General features: G+C 39.4%; 2 protein-coding genes across 3 annotated transcripts in view; one reads left to right on the top strand and one right to left on the bottom strand.

The window, feature by feature from the left end:
- LOC311035400 (aldo-keto) overlaps nt 1-8,401 on the top strand; it is a 48,073-nt gene extending 39,672 nt beyond the window's left edge. For both annotated transcript variants that reach the window (XM_084043575.1, XM_084043574.1), the window contains exon 6: nt 7,118-8,401. In XM_084043575.1, coding sequence (XP_083899701.1) covers nt 7,118-7,297 — 180 coding nt within the window. In that variant the 3' untranslated portion in view covers nt 7,298-8,401. The remainder of the gene's footprint in view (nt 1-7,117) is intronic.
- Nucleotides 8,402-8,502: 101 nt separating this feature from the next.
- On the bottom strand, nt 8,503-18,505 carry badb (BCL2 associated agonist of cell death b). The gene is made up of 4 exons (XM_084043586.1): nt 18,357-18,505; nt 16,916-17,071; nt 15,497-15,690; nt 8,503-13,594 (listed from the first exon to the last, which is right to left on the bottom strand). Exons 2-4 carry the CDS (start codon nt 17,061-17,063, stop codon nt 13,457-13,459), a joined length of 480 nt encoding a protein of 159 aa, XP_083899712.1. The 5' UTR covers nt 17,064-17,071; nt 18,357-18,505; the 3' UTR covers nt 8,503-13,456.
- Between the last annotated feature and the right edge of the window lie 3,594 nt (nt 18,506-22,099).

Genomic DNA, 22,099 nt, shown 5'->3' with positions numbered 1-22,099 from the left:
TTTTTTTTCCCGTTTCGGTAGTGACGAAAAGTGACGAGTGACGAAAACAGAAAAAAAATTGTTCCCCCAAAAAACTGTTAGGAGCACGTTTCAGGCAATTTAAAGCTGATTGGTAGTGATTTTTTTGTGAATTTTTTTTTCCGTTTCGGTAGTGACGAAAAGTGACGAGTGACGAAAACAGAAAAAAAATTGTTCCCCCAAAAACCTGTTAGGAGCACGTTTCAGGCAATTTAAAGCTGATTGGTAATGATTTTTTTGTGAATTTTTTTTTCCGTTTCGGTAGTGACGAAAAGTGACGAGTGACGAAAACAGAAAAAAAAATGTTCCCCCAAAAACCTGTTAGGAGCACGTTTCAGGCAATTTAAAGCTGATTGGTAGTGATTTTTTTGTGAATTTTTTTTTCCGTTTCGGTAGTGACGAAAAGTGACGAGTGACAAAAACAGAAAATAAATTGTTCCCCAAAAACCTGTTAGGAGCACGTTTCAGGCAATTTAAAGCTGATTGGTAGTGATTTTTTTGTGAATTTTTTTTTCCGTTTCGGTAGTGACGAAAAGTGACGAGTGACGAAAACAGAAAAAAAAATGTTCCCCCAAAAACCTGTTAGGAGCACGTTTCAGGCAATTTAAAGCTGATTGGTAGTGATTTTTTTGTGATTTTTTTCCCCCGTTTCGGTAGTGACAAAAAGTGACGAGTGACGAAAACAGAAAAAAAAAAATTCCCCCAAAAACCTGTTAGGAGCACGTTTCAGGCAATTTAAAGCTGATTGGTAGTGATTTTTTTGTGATCTCTTTTTTCCGTTTCGGTAGTGACGAAAAGTGACGAGTGACGAAAACAGAAAAAAAAATGTTCCCCAAAAACCTGTTAGGAGCACGTTTCAGGCAATTTAAAGCTGATTGGTAGTGATTTTTTTGTGAATTTTTTTTTCCGTTTCGGTAGTGACGAAAAGTGACGAGTGACGAAAACAGAAAAAAAATTGTTCCCCCAAAAACCTGTTAGGAGCACGTTTCAGGCAATTTAAAGCTGATTGGTAGTGATTTTTTTGTGATTTTTTTTCCCCGTTTCGGTAGTGACAAAAAGTGACGAGTGACGAAAACAGAAAAAAAATTGTTCCCCCAAAAACCTGTTAGGAGCACGTTTCAAGCTATTTAAAGCTGATTGGTGGTGACTTTTTTGTGATTTTTTTTTTCCGTTTCGGTAGTGACGAAAAGTGACGAGTGACGAAAACAGAAAAAAAATTGTTCCCCCAAAAACCTGTTAGGAGCACGTTTCAGGCAATTTAAAGCTGATTGGTAGTGATTTTTTTGTGATTTTTTTTTTCCCGTTTCGGTAGTGACGAAAAGTGACGAGTGACGAAAACAGAAAAAAAAATGTTCCCCCAAAAACCTGTTAGGAGCACGTTTCAGGCAATTTAAAGCTGATTGGTAGTGATTTTTTTGTGAATTTTTTTTTTCGTTTCGGTAGTGACGAAAAGTGACGAAAACAGAAAAAAAATTGTTCCCCCAAAAACCTGTTAGGAGCACGTTTCAGGCAATTTAAAGCTGATTGGTAGTGATTTTATTGTGAATTTTTTTTCCCGTTTCGGTAGTGACGAAAAGTGACGAGTGACGAAAACAGAAAAAAAATTGTTCCCCCAAAAACCTGTTAGGAGCACGTTTCAGGCAATTTAAAGCTGATTGGTAGTGATTTTTTTGTGAATTTTTTTTTCCGTTTCGGTAGTGACGAAAAGTGACGAGTGACGAAAACAGAAAAAAAATTGTTCCCCCAAAAACCTGTTAGGAGCACGTTTCAGGCAATTTAAAGCTGATTGGTAATGATTTTTTTGTGAATTTTTTTTTCCGTTTCGGTAGTGACGAAAAGTGACGAGTGACGAAAACAGAAAAAAAATTGTTCCCCCAAAAACCTGTTAGGAGCACGTTTCAGGCAATTTAAAGCTGATTGGTAGTGATTTTTTTGTGATTTTTTTTTTCCGTTTCGGTAGTGACGAAAAGTGACGAGTGACGAAAACAGAAAAAAAAATGTTCCCCCAAAAACCTGTTAGGAGCACGTTTCAGGCAATTTAAAGCTGATTGGTAGTGATTTTTTTGTGATTTTTTTCCCCCGTTTCGGTAGTGACAAAAAGTGACGAGTGACGAAAACAGAAAAAAAAAAATTCCCCCAAAAACCTGTTAGGAGCACGTTTCAGGCAATTTAAAGCTGATTGGTAGTGATTTTTTTGTGATCTCTTTTTTCCGTTTCGGTAGTGACGAAAAGTGACGAGTGACGAAAACAGAAAAAAAAATGTTCCCCAAAAACCTGTTAGGAGCACGTTTCAGGCAATTTAAAGCTGATTGGTAGTGATTTTTTTGTGAATTTTTTTTTCCGTTTCGGTAGTGACGAAAAGTGACGAGTGACGAAAACAGAAAAAAAATTGTTCCCCCAAAAACCTGTTAGGAGCACGTTTCAGGCAATTTAAAGCTGATTGGTAGTGATTTTTTTGTGATTTTTTTTCCCCGTTTCGGTAGTGACAAAAAGTGACGAGTGACGAAAACAGAAAAAAAAATGTTCCCCCAAAAACCTGTTAGGAGCACGTTTCAAGCTATTTAAAGCTGATTGGTGGTGACTTTTTTGTGATTTTTTTTTTCCGTTTCGGTAGTGACGAAAAGTGACGAGTGACGAAAACAGGAAAAAAATTGTTCCCCCAAAAACCTGTTAGGAGCACGTTTCAGGCAATTTAAAGCTGATTGGTAGTGATTTTTTTGTGATTTTTTTTTTCCGTTTCGGTAGTGACGAAAAGTGACGAGTGACGAAAACAGGAAAAAAAATGTTCCCCCAAAAACCTGTTAGGAGCACGTTTCAGGCTATTTAAAGCTGATTGGTGGTGACTTTTTTGTGAATTTTTTTTTCCGTTTCGGTAGTGACGAAAAGTGACGAGTGACGAAAACAGAAAAAAAATTGTTCCCCCAAAAACCTGTTAGGAGCACGTTTCAGGCAATTTAAAGCTGATTGGTAGTGATTTTATTGTGAATTTCTTTTTCCGTTTCGGTAGTGACGAAAAGTGACGAGTGTCGAAAACAGAAAAAAAATGTTCCCCCAAAAACCTGTTAGGAGCACGTTTCAGGCAATTTAAAGCTGATTGGTAGTGATTTTTTTGTGAATTTTTTTTCCCGTTTCGGTAGTGACGAAAAGTGACGAGTGACGAAAACAGAAAAAAAATTGTTCCCCCAAAAAACTGTTAGGAGCACGTTTCAGGCAATTTAAAGCTGATTGGTAGTGATTTTTTTGTGAATTTTTTTTTCCGTTTCGGTAGTGACGAAAAGTGACGAGTGACGAAAACAGAAAAAAAATTGTTCCCCCAAAAACCTGTTAGGAGCACGTTTCAGGCAATTTAAAGCTGATTGGTAATGATTTTTTTGTGAATTTTTTTTTCCGTTTCGGTAGTGACGAAAAGTGACGAGTGACGAAAACAGAAAAAAAAATGTTCCCCCAAAAACCTGTTAGGAGCACGTTTCAGGCAATTTAAAGCTGATTGGTAGTGATTTTTTTGTGAATTTTTTTTTCCGTTTCGGTAGTGACGAAAAGTGACGAGTGACAAAAACAGAAAATAAATTGTTCCCCAAAAACCTGTTAGGAGCACGTTTCAGGCAATTTAAAGCTGATTGGTAGTGATTTTTTTGTGAATTTTTTTTTCCGTTTCGGTAGTGACGAAAAGTGACGAGTGACGAAAACAGAAAAAAAAATGTTCCCCCAAAAACCTGTTAGGAGCACGTTTCAGGCAATTTAAAGCTGATTGGTAGTGATTTTTTTGTGATTTTTTTCCCCCGTTTCGGTAGTGACAAAAAGTGACGAGTGACGAAAACAGAAAAAAAAAAATTCCCCCAAAAACCTGTTAGGAGCACGTTTCAGGCAATTTAAAGCTGATTGGTAGTGATTTTTTTGTGATCTCTTTTTTCCGTTTCGGTAGTGACGAAAAGTGACGAGTGACGAAAACAGAAAAAAAAATGTTCCCCAAAAACCTGTTAGGAGCACGTTTCAGGCAATTTAAAGCTGATTGGTAGTGATTTTTTTGTGAATTTTTTTTTCCGTTTCGGTAGTGACGAAAAGTGACGAGTGACGAAAACAGAAAAAAAATTGTTCCCCCAAAAACCTGTTAGGAGCACGTTTCAGGCAATTTAAAGCTGATTGGTAGTGATTTTTTTGTGATTTTTTTTCCCCGTTTCGGTAGTGACAAAAAGTGACGAGTGACGAAAACAGAAAAAAAATTGTTCCCCCAAAAACCTGTTAGGAGCACGTTTCAAGCTATTTAAAGCTGATTGGTGGTGACTTTTTTGTGATTTTTTTTTTCCGTTTCGGTAGTGACGAAAAGTGACGAGTGACGAAAACAGAAAAAAAATTGTTCCCCCAAAAACCTGTTAGGAGCACGTTTCAGGCAATTTAAAGCTGATTGGTAGTGATTTTTTTGTGATTTTTTTTTTCCCGTTTCGGTAGTGACGAAAAGTGACGAGTGACGAAAACAGAAAAAAAAATGTTCCCCCAAAAACCTGTTAGGAGCACGTTTCAGGCAATTTAAAGCTGATTGGTAGTGATTTTTTTGTGAATTTTTTTTTTCGTTTCGGTAGTGACGAAAAGTGACGAAAACAGAAAAAAAATTGTTCCCCCAAAAACCTGTTAGGAGCACGTTTCAGGCAATTTAAAGCTGATTGGTAGTGATTTTATTGTGAATTTTTTTTCCCGTTTCGGTAGTGACGAAAAGTGACGAGTGACGAAAACAGAAAAAAAATTGTTCCCCCAAAAACCTGTTAGGAGCACGTTTCAGGCAATTTAAAGCTGATTGGTAGTGATTTTTTTGTGAATTTTTTTTTCCGTTTCGGTAGTGACGAAAAGTGACGAGTGACGAAAACAGAAAAAAAATTGTTCCCCCAAAAACCTGTTAGGAGCACGTTTCAGGCAATTTAAAGCTGATTGGTAGTGATTTTTTTGTGATTTTTTTTTCCCGTTTCGGTAGTGACAAAAAGTGACGAGTGACGAAAACAGAAAAAAAATTGTTCCCCCAAAAACCTGTTAGGAGCACGTTTCAAGCTATTTAAAGCTGATTGGTGGTGACTTTTTTGTGATTTTTTTTTTCCGTTTCGGTAGTGACGAAAAGTGACGAGTGACGAAAACAGAAAAAAAATTGTTCCCCCAAAAACCTGTTAGGAGCAAGTTTCAGGCAATTTAAAGCTGATTGGTAGTGATTTTTTTGTGATTTTTTTTTTCCCGTTTCGGTAGTGACGAAAAGTGACGAGTGACGAAAACAGAAAAAAAAATGTTCCCCCAAAAACCTGTTAGGAGCACGTTTCAGGCAATTTAAAGCTGATTGGTAGTGATTTTTTTGTGAATTTTTTTTTCCGTTTCGGTAGTGACGAAAAGTGACGAAAACAGAAAAAAAATTGTTCCCCCAAAAACCTGTTAGGAGCACGTTTCAGGCAATTTAAAGCTGATTGGTAGTGATTTTATTGTGAATTTTTTTTCCCGTTTCGGTAGTGACGAAAAGTGACGAGTGACGAAAACAGAAAAAAAATTGTTCCCCCAAAAACCTGTTAGGAGCACGTTTCAGGCAATTTAAAGCTGATTGGTAGTGATTTTTTTGTGAATTTTTTTTTCCGTTTCGGTAGTGACGAAAAGTGACGAGTGACGAAAACAGAAAAAAAATTGTTCCCCCAAAAACCTGTTAGGAGCACGTTTCAGGCAATTTAAAGCTGATTGGTAGTGATTTTTTTGTGATTTTTTTTTCCCGTTTCGGTAGTGACAAAAAGTGACGAGTGACGAAAACAGAAAAAAAATTGTTCCCCCAAAAACCTGTTAGGAGCACGTTTCAGGCTATTTAAAGCTGATTGGTGGTGACTTTTTTGTGATTTTTTTTTTTCCGTTTCGGTAGTGACGAAAAGTGACGAGTGACGAAAACAGAAAAAAAAATGTTCCCCCAAAAACCTGTTAGGAGCACGTTTCAGGCAATTTAAAGCTGATTGGTAGTGATTTTTTTGTGATTTTTTTTTCCCGTTTCGGTAGTGACGAAAAGTGACGAGTGACGAAAACAGAAAAAAAATTGTTCCCCCAAAAACCTGTTAGGAGCACGTTTCAGGCAATTTAAAGCTGATTGGTAGTGATTTTTTTGTGAATTTGTTTTTTCGTTTCGGTAGTGACGAAAAGTGACGAAAACAGAAAAAAAAAATGTTCCCCCAAAAACCTGTTAGGAGCACGTTTCAGGCAATTTAAAGCTGATTGGTAGTGATTTTTTTGTGAATTTTTTTTCCCGTTTCGGTAGTGACGAAAAGTGACGAGTGACGAAAACAGAAAAAACATTGTTCCCCCAAAAACCTGTTAGGAGCACGTTTCAGGCAATTTAAAGCTGATTGGTAGTGATTTTTTTGTGAATTTTTTTTCCCGTTTCGGTAGTGACGAAAAGTGACGAGTGACGAAAACAGAAAAAAAATTGTTCCCCCAAAAACCTGTTAGGAGCACGTTTCAGGCTATTTAAAGCTGATTGGTGGTGACTTTTTTGTGATTTTTTTTTTTCGTTTCGGTAGTGACGAAAAGTGACGAGTGACGAAAACAGAAAAAAAAAAATTCCCCCAAAAACCTGTTAGGAGCACGTTTCAGGCAATTTAAAGCTGATTGGTAGTGATTTTTTTGTGATTTTTTTTTCCCGTTTCGGTAGTGACGAAAAGTGACGAGTGACGAAAACAGAAAAAAAATTGTTCCCCCAAAAACCTGTTAGGAGCACGTTTCAGGCAATTTAAAGCTGATTGGTAGTGATTTTTTTGTGAATTCTTTTTTCCGTTTCGGTAGTGACGAAAAGTGACGATTGGAGATCTAAGATTTGTGATACCAAGCTGTTGTGAAGAAGAGGAAAGACGTCCTCACATAGCTGTAGTGCCGAACATTTTCACTATTTTCGCACAACAAAGTATAAAATAATGTGGTAAATTGATTTGTTCATATGCTTTTTCATTCAAAAAGGCGCTTCTCGAATATTCGATTAATCAAATCAAAAATGTAATCGATAGAATGATAAGTGATAGTTGCAGACCTAAACACAAAACAGGACTATAAGCGCTAAGGGGAATCACATTGACACACGCAGTATGTTTTCACCCCAAAGGTTCTGTTGCGTTGGGCCGTACAGCAGGGTGTCCCGGTGCTGCCTAAGTCATCGCACCCCGACCGAGTGGGGGAAAACACCAAGCTCTTTGACTTCACACTGAGTGACAAAGACATGGACACACTGTCATCTCTGGACTGTGGTCACAAATACTGCTGGGACCCCTCGGAGGTGGCATGACACACCATTGGTTTTGTCTTTTTGATTTTGGACACTGACGATTGGACCATAAATATTGTGATGTCACTTTGAAGTCATATCGCTCAACTGCTTGAAACATGTTTTCATGATTGCCAATAGTGGCAAAGCAACTGTTTTTTTTTTTTTATGGTGTGGCTCTGCAGCAGTCTAGCTGGTGTCTTTAATGTCAGAATGATCCTGACATTAAAAGAGATTTAAATATCATCCAGTGTTGTCAAAGATCATCAGGGACGTTTTACTATGAGGTTCAGGTAAAGGGGAAGACTAGTTGGGCTGTAGGAGTGGCGAGAACGTCTATGTGTCTGTCTGTGTGTCTATATCTAATCTCACAAACCGCTGGATTCATCAGTACAAACGTTCTTATATGTTTTATTCTTAATTTTACAATGGAAGTCAGTGGGATTCGGACCGGGCTGAAACCTTGCCCGAATATACGACTGACGTCACAGATGGCTGACGTCACAGGCTGGTCACGTGAAATACGAGATCCACATTGGAGCCACGCCGTTTCCATGTGGATCCTGATACACATGATTCGATTTCTGTTTAAAATAAGATTTGATTGCTTCCTCCTTGCTACTGTCAACCACCTCATTTGTCAAAACCTGCGTTAAAGTGAATCACTGTGATCCTGCTCCTCACTGCTGCTTATGAAACTTCCCATGTGTCTTCATCACCATAAGAATATTTACTCATCTGCACTGCATTTACAATTAGGGCTGGGAAATTAACCGACAATATGTCAAAACAGATATTTAGAACCAATAACCAACTTATAACCGACTTGTTCTTTTTTTTTCTTATATCAACGAATCGACAAGAAAATATTCTAATAGATTTTTTGTTATAGACCAAATCAATTCTGATTAACAAGTCTGATTAACAATTTAACCATGTATTATTGAATAATGAAAATAGCTGATCTTCAAGCTCAGAACGCCTCACGTCATGACCCGTTGTGAGCTTGTAGATCGGCTATTTTCACTATTTTAAAAGTAATTGTTCATTAATCGTAATCGAGGCAAAGGTTTGAAATAATCGTGATATTGATTTGAAGTCCCAATGTATCATTATTTGCTTTTAACACTTACTGATCCAGTTGTCCAGAAATTGCCTTGAAGTTATCATGAACACATTTCTGCAACGTTGTCTTTATAATAATAAATACAAATTCTTTTCATAAGATGTTTCATAAAATTCTTTATTGTTCAGCACAGGATATACCAGCAGTGGCACAATAGTAGAGAAAATACATTTACAAAAGTCATTACAAAAAGAAAAAAAAACATATTCAAAGTTGGAGTTTCTCCACACAAATCTTTAGATTCAAGTAATACCAAGGATGGATGCAAAGCAACTGGTGCACAGACAGGCAGGGACTTTTCTAGGGTGCGTTCACTGTCACAACTGTTGCTTAAAGGAGCACTTCACCCATTTTCAACTTTATCTTAATTTAATTGGTCCTCAATGATGTTAATTATAAGATGCCACCATTTTCGTCTAATCACTCTGCGTCTCATTGGTGGGCAGTTCAGAAACCTGCCTATCAATAATGGGGATTACAAGCTAATAGAAAACTACAGCCTTTAACTTCCTGGGAAGTTAGCATGCTGAAATAGAAGCTATCATTTCATTCTTGCATCAAAAAATATATAAAAAAGTTTGAAATCTTGTTTGAAATGACCAAACCTGCCTGCTGATGATGTCACTGATAGGCAGGTTTGTGAACTGTCCACAGTCAACGGTCAGAAATTGTGCCATTTTATAATGAGCATTAGTGAGAACCAATAATATGAAGATAGGTTGAAAATGGATGTAGTGCTCCTTTAATGGTAAGACACTGGTTGCCAACCAACGGGGACCAATTTTTACTATGGTTTGCGAGCAAATATCCCCTCTTTTTTCCCCCTACAATTTGTTTTAAATTATTATTTCAAACGATTTTTAAACATAAAAAATACAAATTTAATTTATTTCTGGCATTTTCAACAACAGCAAAAATATATCCAAAACATTTAATTTTTTTTAACAAATAGTGAAAATAGCAGAGCTTGTAGATCTGCTATTTTCACTATTAATTGGGGCTAAAGGGGTTAATTCATAAGGTATTTTTGCACGTTTGGGTCCTAGGGAGACACAGTTTGGGAACCTCTGTGGTAAGAGGTTGTGTGACTTGGTTCAGGGCAGCACTGAATGATTCTAATGGGTGTCAGGCACCTGTTGGACCGCAGCGTCTGTGTAGGACACCTGAACATTTCATCACAGTTGTCTGTGACACGTAACCACACTGTTTCACACTGTTGTGTCACATTATAATTAATGCCCTATTTCATACCTAAAATTTGAATTTTCGTCTATAATGACACGTGCAAAAGCAACTGGTGCCCTGGACCCCAGGTTGAAAGTGGTTAAGTGTGTCTTATGGGTTTAATATCTATTGAACCGATGAAAACTATTAACAAGAGCTTGTGACTAAATAATAACTACAATAATAACTACATTGGAACCATAGGACGGTTTTGGACATACAAGGTTTCCTTTACACCTGACAGCATCACCGCAACGAATAGAATCGTAGAAGCACTGTTTGCATCGAGCAATGACAACAAAACTGCACCAAGAAAAGAAAGTGTGATATCTTAGGACTATTTGTTTCCCTGGTAGCTAGCATAACGTATTTGTCTAAAAGAAAAGGAATGTGGCCTGTTTTTTGTTACCTGTGTGCACCTGTGCACCTTGCATCCCATCCCTACAAGTCGAGAGGAACTGAATAAGACACGTCGAACAAATCCACTGTATCATCACCACCTTCAACAATCACATATTGTTTACAATTGTCACACATATAAGCCAATCCTATGTATCGAGTCTCGCTGAGTGGGAGTGCTGATCCCAGGGTCTTCATTTAGGCGTTAGTCTCTCAGATCTGATCTATAGCAGCGGTTCTCAAAATGGGGTGCAGGGACCCCCAGCGGTCCTTGAGGGGTTCTTTGAGTTTTTTTATTTATTTTATTTAACTACTTTAACCATATACACATTGTCTATATGAAAATAGCATATCTACAAGCTCACAATGCGTCGCTATCTTGTAGATCTGCTATTTTCACCAAAATCGTGAAAGAATGTGATACAAATTTGATTGGCACAAAATATTTTCAGATGGGGGTCCGCAGCCAAAACTAAATTAATTTGGGGCTCCTTGACATGAAAAAAGTTTGAGAACCACTGAACTACAGTATATGACTGACTGTCCACACTGTTATTTGCAAGCAGTGGTGAGCTGTGGATTTTTGAACTAAGGGTACTGTATTTTATGACGTCACGTGCGCGCGCACGTGCGCAGGCATGTGCACATAGCCACTTACTAATACTGTATTCAACATGTGATTATTAATGTATTTATATTTCTTATTATTTTGTTGCATTGTTAATTTGTTGTTTTTATTTTTGTTTCAATTAATCAATTATTTTATTTTCCTTTTAGTTTTATATAAAATCCCTTTACATAGACTCACCCACACATAAGCAGTTAAAATAATCAGACACCTTGTCTTTGTCTTGTCTCAGAGAACTGGGTGCTCTGCTAAGCAATCCCCCTCACACTCTGCAGTGCACATTCAATTCAAGTCCATGGCTTTTCTCCAGTAGCCTAATGTTATGCAAAGCAGCCAGGTAGACGCTGTCTACCTGGCTGTCTCGCCACTGACGGCGCGAACCTTCAGAGGCTATTGTTTAAACTTTAAGGTGTTAACGACCGCCGCTGACGGTGAGTGCATGTGGAGCACGCGCGAGCCCCCAGCCCCCACAGTCTCAGAACTAAGGGTACGCCGTACCCGCCCGTACCCCCTAGAGCTCAACCCTGTTTGCAAGTGATCTATTACAAGCTTGTAGATCTGATATTTTCATACGACAAAGTATAAAATAGGGCTTAAGTGGTTGAGCAGACTAAACAATTTAGTTGATGATAAACAAATATAGAAACGATTTTTTATTACATACATTTCTTTTAAAGATGATACGCTTCAACACTATTTGATTAATACAAAAAGTGATCGATTGAGTATCAGGATCTTTTGGCTACGAGATTGGGACCCGATTCCATTTTTAGTTAATTTACGGTTTAAGATAAGACAAGACAAACCGTTATCGATCTCCAGGTGTCGTTTCAGAGCCTATTTGTCATTCAGAATATATAGTGTGGATGTAAAGCCATGGTGAAGCTGACCCGAAAGATAAGCACTCCCACTCCCAGAGGCCTTGATAGATTAAACCATTCCATCTACTCCTGGCATTCAAATCCCAACACAGAGCGACGCCGTGCGTTGGAGAAATGAGGCCGAAGGCTGTTGTGTTTTGTTCTTCACAGCAGTTAACTCATTACCACCTTAAGTCTTTCTTAAATATTCACAAAACATTAACCCCCAAGATCCATAGATTGTACACTGCCTATTGCTAGCTTGGCCAAAACGTGTATAATATAAAGATTCTGGTAAACTTTTGTTCAGTTCATCCCCAACACCCTCAAACAAATTATTTACAGTTTAACCACATTAATCCTCAATTTCGGGATTTCAGTTTTTATTCGTATTTCCAATTTGTAAAAAAAAAAAAAAATCAAAAAGAGAGACGAGAGCAGATCTACAAGCTCACAATGCATCACATTGTGACATTTGTGAGCTTGTAGACCAGCTATTTTCACTATTTCTCGTAGTATATAGGGCTTAAGTGGTTAAAAGCCCAGAGTCCACCTTTACTTTGTTTTGTTGGTGATTCAAGGCTTTAAAAAGATAAGATTCACGCTGGTTTGTGCTTTTTATACATCTAATTTAATTTGTCACTATTATCTGATAGAAATCTAAAACCTGAAGTTCAGTATGCAAAGAAGAACAAGAAGACTATTCCAGCACTATCAGATTGTCTGCGTACAAGATTGTTTTTGTTTGATAACATCGAGACGTACAAAGCGATTGATGATAGTCTTTCTGCAGGTTTTTTTTTTTTAAAGATGGTGTTTGGCTTGTCTGTAACGTAATAGAAAAATAGATAAAGGACTCATTTGAGTGCTTTATCTCTCTTTCCTTTATTTGTCCTCTGAATTAGCAGAGGGGGGCACTTCATAAGCCAGAGAGCTGGCCTTTTCAATGCATACACAGTGTTCTCCATAATTATCTATGTGCTTGTATGTGATGAAAATGAAAACGTGCATGAACGTGACTGACTGACTTTTTATTGCACTGCCAGTCTTGTGACATGTCCTGACTGTTCTGATTAAGACTCCCGGCTCCAGTTGATCCGTATCCCGAGCGCAAACGTCACCAGTGAATTATCAAACGACACGAGGAAGGACCCGTGGTCCATTGTGGGAGTATACAAAAAGAGACGTAAGATCTATATTTCAGTGTTTTATCTCTCCCTCTATGTTGCATAGCGTTGACAGGAGAGACAAATCAAATGGAAAAGCTCTTAGTCTTTTTTGCTACTAAGTAGTCCTCTTTCCCATAATTACCCCCACTCTCTGTTTTCCCTTTCTATCCCCTTCTATATTCAGTGCAGTTGGCAGTTATTTTCAGAGCTTTATCCCTTGATTACGTCAGGCAAATCCTGTCGTCACCATTCAATATGTTTCTCCCCTCACAGACAGAGCATGGTGACAAAGTTATTAATCACCTTCAATCTACCAGCCACACACACGCAAGCGTGAGCAAATATATCAGTCGACACGTCAACAAAAAGTACACCAAAAGAAAAAGACATTTGGTTCTCTGACAATGTGATTATATTACTGTATATATGAGACTATATGGTGTGGAATCTGCAGGCGGGAAGCGATTGGACCAGTGGTTCTCAAATGGACCCTTTACAGGCTGTAACTCTGAGAGTGTACAAATAGATTCGTACACTCAGAATTATGGGGGTCCTTGAAATAAAAATGGTTTGAGAATCAGTGGATTTATGGATTATACCCTGCTTTGCTCTCTTGACACCCATCCCTCTTTTCTTCCATCTGCTCTCCACACTCTCTGTGTGGAAATGCATTGACAATATTCTGAATTTCACCTTCTTCAGTCTCTAACCAACCCCCTCCCCCAAAACAATATAAAACTAAAGAAAAAATGTCCATGAACCTGGTTGATGTGTCTACTCCGTGCGACTACTGTGGCTGTCGTGGTGGCTGTTCTCGCCCTCGGTCTCCTGGTGACTGAAGAGGTAGTTCCACCAGCTTTTAGAGTGGTGCATCTGTCCTGCCGTCCCGGCACTCTTCACCCGCTTCATCCCCTGCGAGGAGAGAGAAAACCCAGAAGAAAACTTGTTTTACAGGTATGATCACCAGTGGTGGAAAGTACGGCTGCACGATATTAGGAAAACATAATATGTGAACACATCATCTGTTTTTTACGTCCGGAAACTCCTGTCCAGGACAGGCTTCAGACGTATCTCCTGCGGGAGACTTGGCTCAGATCTGAACACATTTTGATTCGGCATTAGGGACCCATTGCAACCGCACGCCCTTGCTGACGTCGACCCCAGCCAGGGTTCGAATCCACGACCTTCCGCATGAAAGGCATATGCTCTTAACTGCTACACTAGGACGGTCTCGGTGCAATATGCGATAACATTGTTGAATATTATGATGACAATATGACTCACCACAAGTCAATAGATATTGAAGTATAGAGTTTTAATGTATTTCTGCCTTAGGTTAGCTGCTAACTTAGAACCCAGACAATGAATGGCCTACTGTATGTACAAAAAAAACACAAAAAAGCTCGAGGGTGTATTTCTATTGTAGTCCATTGATTGCTAATAGCTTATAATTTGTCACAATGCCTATAGCCTAAAGCTAATAGCTTTAGAAAATTGCGTCTGGTCTGTGGACGTGACAAGCTCATGATGCATCATATCAGAAACACCATTGTGCACTAACAACGAACCTATAGAGCTGACAGTCTTCTCCTTGGTAATGATTGCTAAGTTGCTCCAAGTGTGGTAACATTACAAACCAGCTATTGTTTTTGTATGTGTATTAGGGCATAATTGTCAGTGGAAGTTCAGTGTACAGCCTTAAGAATGTTGGTGGATTCACCAACAGAAGGGCTCAACGCTGAAGGGGCTTACAGAAGGGCTTGGCAACCTTTTCAGCCACGAGATATAATTTTCCAAGGCTGGTGAGCTCTATCGCCTGACAGCAGTGGTGGAAAAAGTACTCAAATTATTTACTTAAGTAAAAGTACCAATACTGCAATATAAAAATACTCTGTTACAAGTAAAAGTCCATTGGCATCAAAATGTACTTAAAGTATCAAAAGTAAAAGCACTAAATATTTGAAAATAGCAGATCTACAAGCTCACAACGCGTCGCGATGCGACGCGTTGTAAGCTTGTAGATCTGCTATTTTCAAATAGACTATGTATAAAATAGGGCTAAAGTGGTTAATGTGTGTTTTATAATGTAATAATTTATATCTGAAAAGTAACTAGTAACTAAAGTTTTCAAATAAATGTAGTGGAGTAAAAGTACAATATTTGCCTCTGAGATGTAGTGGAGTAGAAGTAAGTAAGTATTTGAAATTGGAAATACTCAAGTAATGTACAAATACCTCACAATTGTACTTAAGTACAGTACTTAAGTAAATGTACTGAGTTAGTTTCCACCACTGCCTGACAGTGAAAACCCTCACTGCTTTATAGGCTGCTTGTACTGTATGTCTTGTTCTCATGGCGTCTCTACAGTATACATATACGTATATTTGTTTTTCTCTACTCTTCCATTCTTATGAATGTTATTTCTGAAACTGCAAAATGTTGGGAGCTTGTACAAACAATAATCGTACCCGCTCTTTTACACCTGTAAACTTGTGATGTGACAATAAAGTTGAAACTTTATTGTCACATCACAAGTTTACAAGTGTAAAAGAGCGGTTGGGTTGAAAAAGCCATCTCCTTTCTCACCCAAGCCGGGAAAGATTTTAGCGTTGGCTATTCAAAAATAGTAGATATACAAGCTCGCTGCTCACTTCGTGCTGCGCTGCAAGCTTGTACATCTGCTATTTTTTTATTTTTTTTTCAAGTGTTCTCTTCTGGGGGGTCCCTAGCACAAAGTATTTTCTTAATGGATTAAACATCTTGTCCATCCACTCCCCCGCGGCCCGCCCGGCCGCTCGGCACTGTCTCTCTTACCCCTTTGTCCAGCAAGCTGTCAAACTCGTCGCTCATCCTTCGGAGCTGCCGGCCGTATTTCTGGGCTGCCCAGAGGGCAGGCGGTGCCGACACCGACCGTCCCCGGAAAGGGACGCCGTCCTCGCTGTCGAGGTCATCGTCTCTGGAGGCGATTGAGGCGTTGGATTCTGAATTCAGTCTGATCCGACCGCTCGCTGCATGGTGTGATTCACAGACAGAGAGAGGAGGAGGGGTTGATTCACTAAAAAACTGTTGGAATCATGAATGCATAATGCATGTAAGCAACATTTCAGCAAGTGTCATAAGACTCACAGTACGTTTTAACAGCGGGCGACTCTCGGGCGATGCCGGGCGACATCGTCCAAAAGATAAAGAAAATCCATCTTTCATCGCCCCCCCACCCACTTCGCCCGATCGCCGGCTCTCATAGACTTTCTTTATCTTTTGGACGATGTCGCCCGCGATCGCCCGAGAGTCGCCCGCTGTTAAAACGCACCGTCAGACAAATGAGTCAGTGGTTTTCTAGACCACTGTTTCCCCAAACAGTCGCAAATAAATATCCCCTTTCTTTCGCTTCCTACATTAAAAACATATATATATTTCAAAAGATTTAAAAACGTTTTAATAAAAAAATCTCAACTTTTCATAAATTAAATAAAAGTAAATGCATTTAAAAACGGTTAAAAAGTAGTGACAATAGCAAATCTACAAGCTCACAACACGTCGAAAAGCGACACGTTGTGAGCTTGTAGATCTGCTTTTTTCACTAGTTTGGGTCCCGGGCAAACGTCTAATTTGGGTATTGAGCTAAAACGTTTGGGAACCACCAAGTTCCCAGTGGTTCTCAAAGTGGGGTTCGGGGCCTTGAGGAGGTTCCATGGGGTCCCCAGAAAAAAACTGTTAAAACACTTTAACCACTTATATATATATATATATATATCGGTACATCAGCTATTTGAAAATAGCTGATCTACAAGCACACAAAGTGTTGTGATGTGACGCGTTGTGAGCTTGTAGGTCTACTATTTTCAAAAAGATCTTGATAAATTGTGGAACATTTTAAATATTTTTGAAACATTTGAACACAAATCTTGTATGGGAGAGCCTGGCACCAATGTTATGTTATGTATGTTTGGAATTATTTACAACAGGAGCGCCGCATTTTTGGAAACCCCAGCAGCGTGACGAGGCGTGTGGCGTTTTTATCTGCTTGCAGAGAGCTGAAATATTTTCAACTCGGGCACATCTACATGCTCTAGGGAGCTTGTAAATCTGCTGTTTTCTATGCATGACGCTGGCGCGTAACCTTGTATAAATCAGCTGTGTATACATCAGCTGTGCAAAGATGAGAAAGGACCAATGAATGTGCAGAAGGTGTAAGATTAGATTAGAAACAGCCATTTAAGGAATGTTCTTTACCTGACATTCTGGGCTCAGGTAGGATGAGGGCGTGTCGGCCTTGAGGAGCGCTCCACTCTCGCTCGCCCGGCGACTGGTCGGCTTCTGACTCCTCTACCTCCTCCGAGGGCTCTGATTCGCCGTCTGAAATGGTGAACTGGGTGGCCATGGTGACATCTGCAGGCACAAGGGTGACGAGAGGTGAAGAGTTAGTGTGTGTGTGTGTGTGTGTGTGTGTGTGTGTGTGTGTGTGTGTGTGTGTGTGTGTGTGTGTGTGTGTGTGTGTGTGTGTGTGTGTGTGTGTGTTGCACAGCAGCTGATATATAATGTTTACAAGACAGCGAAAGTAATACACATGGCAGTCCTATGTCTGTTAAAGAGGGACACACAAAATGCAGAGGGTGCTTACAAGAGGTGTGTTTGTATGCAAGAGTTATGCAAGATAGGGAAGTAAGAGATGGGTGCCTGGCTGCTAAAGAGGACAAACAGTGAAACACATTAATGTGCTTTCTTAGCAAAACAGTGGAATTATAAAATCAACGTTGCGTACTTTACATACAAATGAATGTTGTCTTAATATCTCACTCCGTGCATAAACCAGCAACCCTGGCATGTTTCATCGTCTTTTAGCCATGACATAAAGCGTTAATCACGACATTATATTAAAAAGTCAAGAGACAGCCCTAAAATCACAACTACATCACAACAAATGGCTACGGTAACTGTCTATCTCTGGTCCATAGCGTTAGAGGGAGTTCTCCTTAACGCTATTATGTTACTTTCGAGCCGTTGACCCTGGTAGCGCAGGCTGCGCAGCCTCTCGTCTGTAGTAAAAAAAAATAAAAAAGTACACTTTCGCTTCTCACCGAAACAAAGACGGGTTTAAGATGTTGAAAGCTACGTTCCTTAGTGGGAACGCTCGGAGCCCCCCACCTCACGTCTAAAACACACTTTTTGGCCAGAAAAGAAAATATTTCACAGGAAAGAAAAAAGATTTAGTTGCTCCACGGCGCCCCCTACAGATCTTGTCAGTAGAAAGATTCAATTGACTAGATCTGTAGGGGGCGCAGTGGAACAACTAAAACATTGGTTTCTTAAGCTATGGACAAGAGCTAGCTATCATATCTGTCCGCTGTCACTCCTATATTCGCCGGTCCAAAGGTATCCATAATAGAACCCCCGCGTTGAGATAAGTGATCACTTCTGATGACAAAACCAAAGAGTCCTGATGTAACGACACAATCAACGACCGGTCCCAGTGTATTACAAACAACCGTGTAATAGACAGTGCCAGTGCATTAACAGCGTAACAAGCGTGATGTTGGACTCCACTCCACGCGCTGTTATGTTGTGTTGTTGTTGACTGAGAGGACAAAAGAAACTTGCGCGGAGTCGGGCGGGTGCCGCCGTGGGAGTAATTATTAAATAGTAGTAATAATCATGTAATATAGTTGGTCCTTACCCGCAGATCTTTGTGGCGGTGGAGCTGATCGGTGCGGATGTGTGTGAGTGTTTGGCTGTGGATGGTTTGGTAGTATTTTGGGACTCTCGGGTACAATACAGTTGTGGGGTCGCTTCGCCCAATCGCGTCGTGTCCGTGCACAGCCTCGGCGTCGCTGACGTCACTGTTGCGATGCTAGCACTGGGCTGCGGCTTTGTTTTTCTCACCGGCTTGCCGTAATGCACCGCGTAGAGGCGCAGCGGGAATGTAGCCTACAGATTACATAGTAGCTACACACACAGTGATGGAAAAAGTAGCCTACTCATTTGTTTCAATACTGCAATGTAGATATACTTGTGTCTGTTACGAGTAGAGGTCCCGTTTTCAAATTGTACTTGAGTAAAAGTACAAAAGTATTGGCATCAAAATATACTCAAAGTAGGCCTACCAAAAGTAAAAGTAGTCATTGTTCAGAATGTCCCATTTCACAAGTTCAATATATATATATATATATATATTTTTGTAAATAAAATAGCAAACATTGTGAGCTTGTAGATCTGCTATTTTCAAATGGCCAAAATGTATACGGCTGAAGTGGTTAATGTATGTTTTGTAATAATAATCAAAATCTGTAAAATAACTAGTAATTGATTGATTGATTGATGTACTTTATTTAGTAAGTCATGAGAAACAGTATGGAAGTACAATTCACAATACAAGGTCTACTAAACTGGATAACTCATAAAGCACTAAGCTTGTTTCAAATGAGATCCCCACGCACAAGTTTTCATATAGTTGTAGTAAAAGTACAATATTTTCCTCTGAGATGTAGTGGGGTATTGCAAATACTGAAGAAAATTGTACTTAAGTAGAGTACTTGAGTACATGTACTAGTTACTTTACACCACCTGCACACACCGGCCAGAACAGTCTCACACTTGCATGGAGGTCTCTCTACACTTTCAACCTGGTGTCACTATTTTGGGCATGTCATTGGCAAACATTTTCGATAGTGTGTGTGGTTGCTGTATAAGTAGTACAAGTACACACTCTAGATAGCCCTTTTCTTTTCTTTCTTTCTTTCTTTCTTTCTTTCTAATTTGACATTTGGAATAGGGTTTAACACCTCCTCTGCCTGTTTGTCCATCCATCCATCATCAACTCAACCAGTAGTTTCCTGGGGAAACTACAAGGAAGGAGGAGTGGGGAAACTTCCTGGCGAAACTCTTCCTTCCTTCCTCCTGTTTTTGTTCTATAACCCCCCCCCCCCCCCCACACACACTTTTACAAATTATTCATGTCCACAGTCCACATACAGGAGAGCATTCAACGACACAAATATTAAACATAAAGGAGAGCATACAAGGACACAAATATTAAACATAAAGGAGAGCATACAAGGACAAACATATTAAAGGTGCAATAAGGTTACATTCACAAAATCATGGCATACTGTATGTCTTCTTGATACAATAAGCATGTCACTAAGTACTCTATGGGTATAAGTAGCAGCAGTATATAACTCAACACTATAGGTGTAAGTAAATGTATAACTCAGTACTCTATGGGTATAAGTAACAGTATATAACTCAGTACTCTGGGTATAAGTAACAGTATATAACTCAGTACTCTATGGGTATAAGTAAGAGTATATAACTCGGTACACTATGGGTATAAGTAACAGTATACAACTCAGTACTCTATGGATATAAGTAACAGTATATAACTCAGTACTCTGGGTATAAGTAAATATAACTCAGCACTCTATGGGTATAAGTAACAGTATATACATCTTGTATCATTGTGCACAGATGTCAGTTTCTCTGATAAAGTAGTTGATGGTCATCGTATCACGGATAACAATATGCTTACGTAGATGCACGTGCGTGCTGAGTCAAGCAGATGAAAGTCATAACTCATGACAGTATGTAGTAGTGGAGGTTGGTATTTAATGACCTTGGTCATAAAGGTTTCCTCTAGGCTATAGGGTCAAAGGTGTTGTAGGTAGGCTATCTCTAATACAGTCACTTCTCTGGACTCTTAATCAACCTCAACATCTGGTGCATTAGCTGACAAAGATGTAAACGTGTCAGTTATCACAGAGAGGAAACATGGATGGAATAACACAGGAATGTTTGTTTACTGAAGAACATGGTATTTTGATATGTCCTTCGCGATGAGACCTTTTTAAAACCACTAAAAAGAAAGAAAAATAGGCCATTATTGTGTCAAAAGTAATACAATACAATAAAAATGGTCAAACATTAACCAAATTGTCAAAGATTACCCAAAAAAGAGGCAAAAATTCTGAAAATAGACAATCTACATTCTTAGAATGGAACTGAGTCAAACAAAATGCAATGCCTCAACTCCTACAATACCAAGTGCTTGTCAGGGTGGGGGACCCCAGTTCAAATATGATTATTTTGGGGGGTCGCAGCATGAAAGGTTTGAGAACCGCTATATCTACATTCCTTTATATGCATAACAGCCTTTCAAGATGTGTGACAGTGTTTGTGCGATAATCAAAAATATACATAAAATACTTTTTGTTAACCACCAGCACCCCAGCATCCATATTCTTGGGGGAACATTAGCCAAAAATAGCAGATCTAAAAGCTCACAACGTGTTGCAACGTGATGCATTGTGAGCTTGTAGATCTGCTATTTTTGGCAATAATTGCGATTATTGTCCCATCCCTCTTCTGCCTACATATACGTCATGTCCTTGTATGAGCGAATAGGGGAAGGGGATCAACCTCACGTGATGCCTTTGTTTGGCCCGCAAAACCATCAGCTGTCCTGAATGCAGGCCAAACAAATGTGCCTATTGGTCAAAAACACGAATGTGTGTCTAAAAGAATAGGTGCAAGGCAATAAGGACCTGACTGGTGGTGTAACTAGATTGAAATATTTTATGAGATGACGTCCTCATTGAGTGCAATGTTCTTAAAGGGTTAGTTCAGATTTTTGGACTTAAAGCTGTCGGAAATACTTGCCATGAATGTAGTGGTTGCAAAGGTATTAATTGATTGCCCGAGTCCCGTGGTCAGAGGTCTGGTCCGGTTCTCTGGAGTTCCACCCACTCCAGAGTCCAGACCCACTCCAGTGTGGACACAGAGGTTTTTCAGGTCTGGCCAGTCCGACCAGACACCCCCCCCCCCCCCCACCAGAAGTTTTCCAAAATAGTGAAAATGGCCAATCTACAAGCTCACAATGCGCTGTGTGCGACGTGTTGTGAACTTGTAGATCGGCTATTTTCACAACTAGATTTTCAGGCCGTCATGCGGCCAGTGACTTTTTTTTTGGTCCCTAACATTCATCGAGCTCTGGACTTAGTAATTTTTTTTCCGTTTCGGTAGTGACACAATGGTGTCACTACCGAAACGGAAAAAAAAATATTCCCCCAAAATCCTGTTAGGAGTATGTTTCAGGCAATTTAAAGTTGATTGGTAGTGACTTTTTTTTTGGTCCCTAATTAACATTCATCGAGCTCTGGACTTAGTATTTTTTTTTCCGTTTCGGTAGTGACACAATGGTGTCACTACCGAAACGGAAAAAAAATTATTCCCCCAAAAACCTGTTAGGAGTATGTTTCAGGCAATTTAAAGTTGATTGGTAGTGACTTTTTTTTTTGTCCCTAATTAACATTCATCGAGCTCTGGACTTAGTATTTTTCTTTCCGTTTCGGTAGTGACACAATGGTGTCACTACCGAAACGAAAAAAAAATTATTCCCTCAAAAACCTGTTAGGAGTACGTTTC

This window comes from Gymnoscopelus microlampas, assembly GCF_963454915.1.
Source record: "Gymnoscopelus microlampas genome assembly, chromosome: 19".
Lineage (NCBI taxonomy): Eukaryota > Metazoa > Chordata > Actinopteri > Myctophiformes > Myctophidae > Gymnoscopelus > Gymnoscopelus microlampas.
This window is presented reverse-complemented; position numbering and strand designations above follow the sequence as displayed.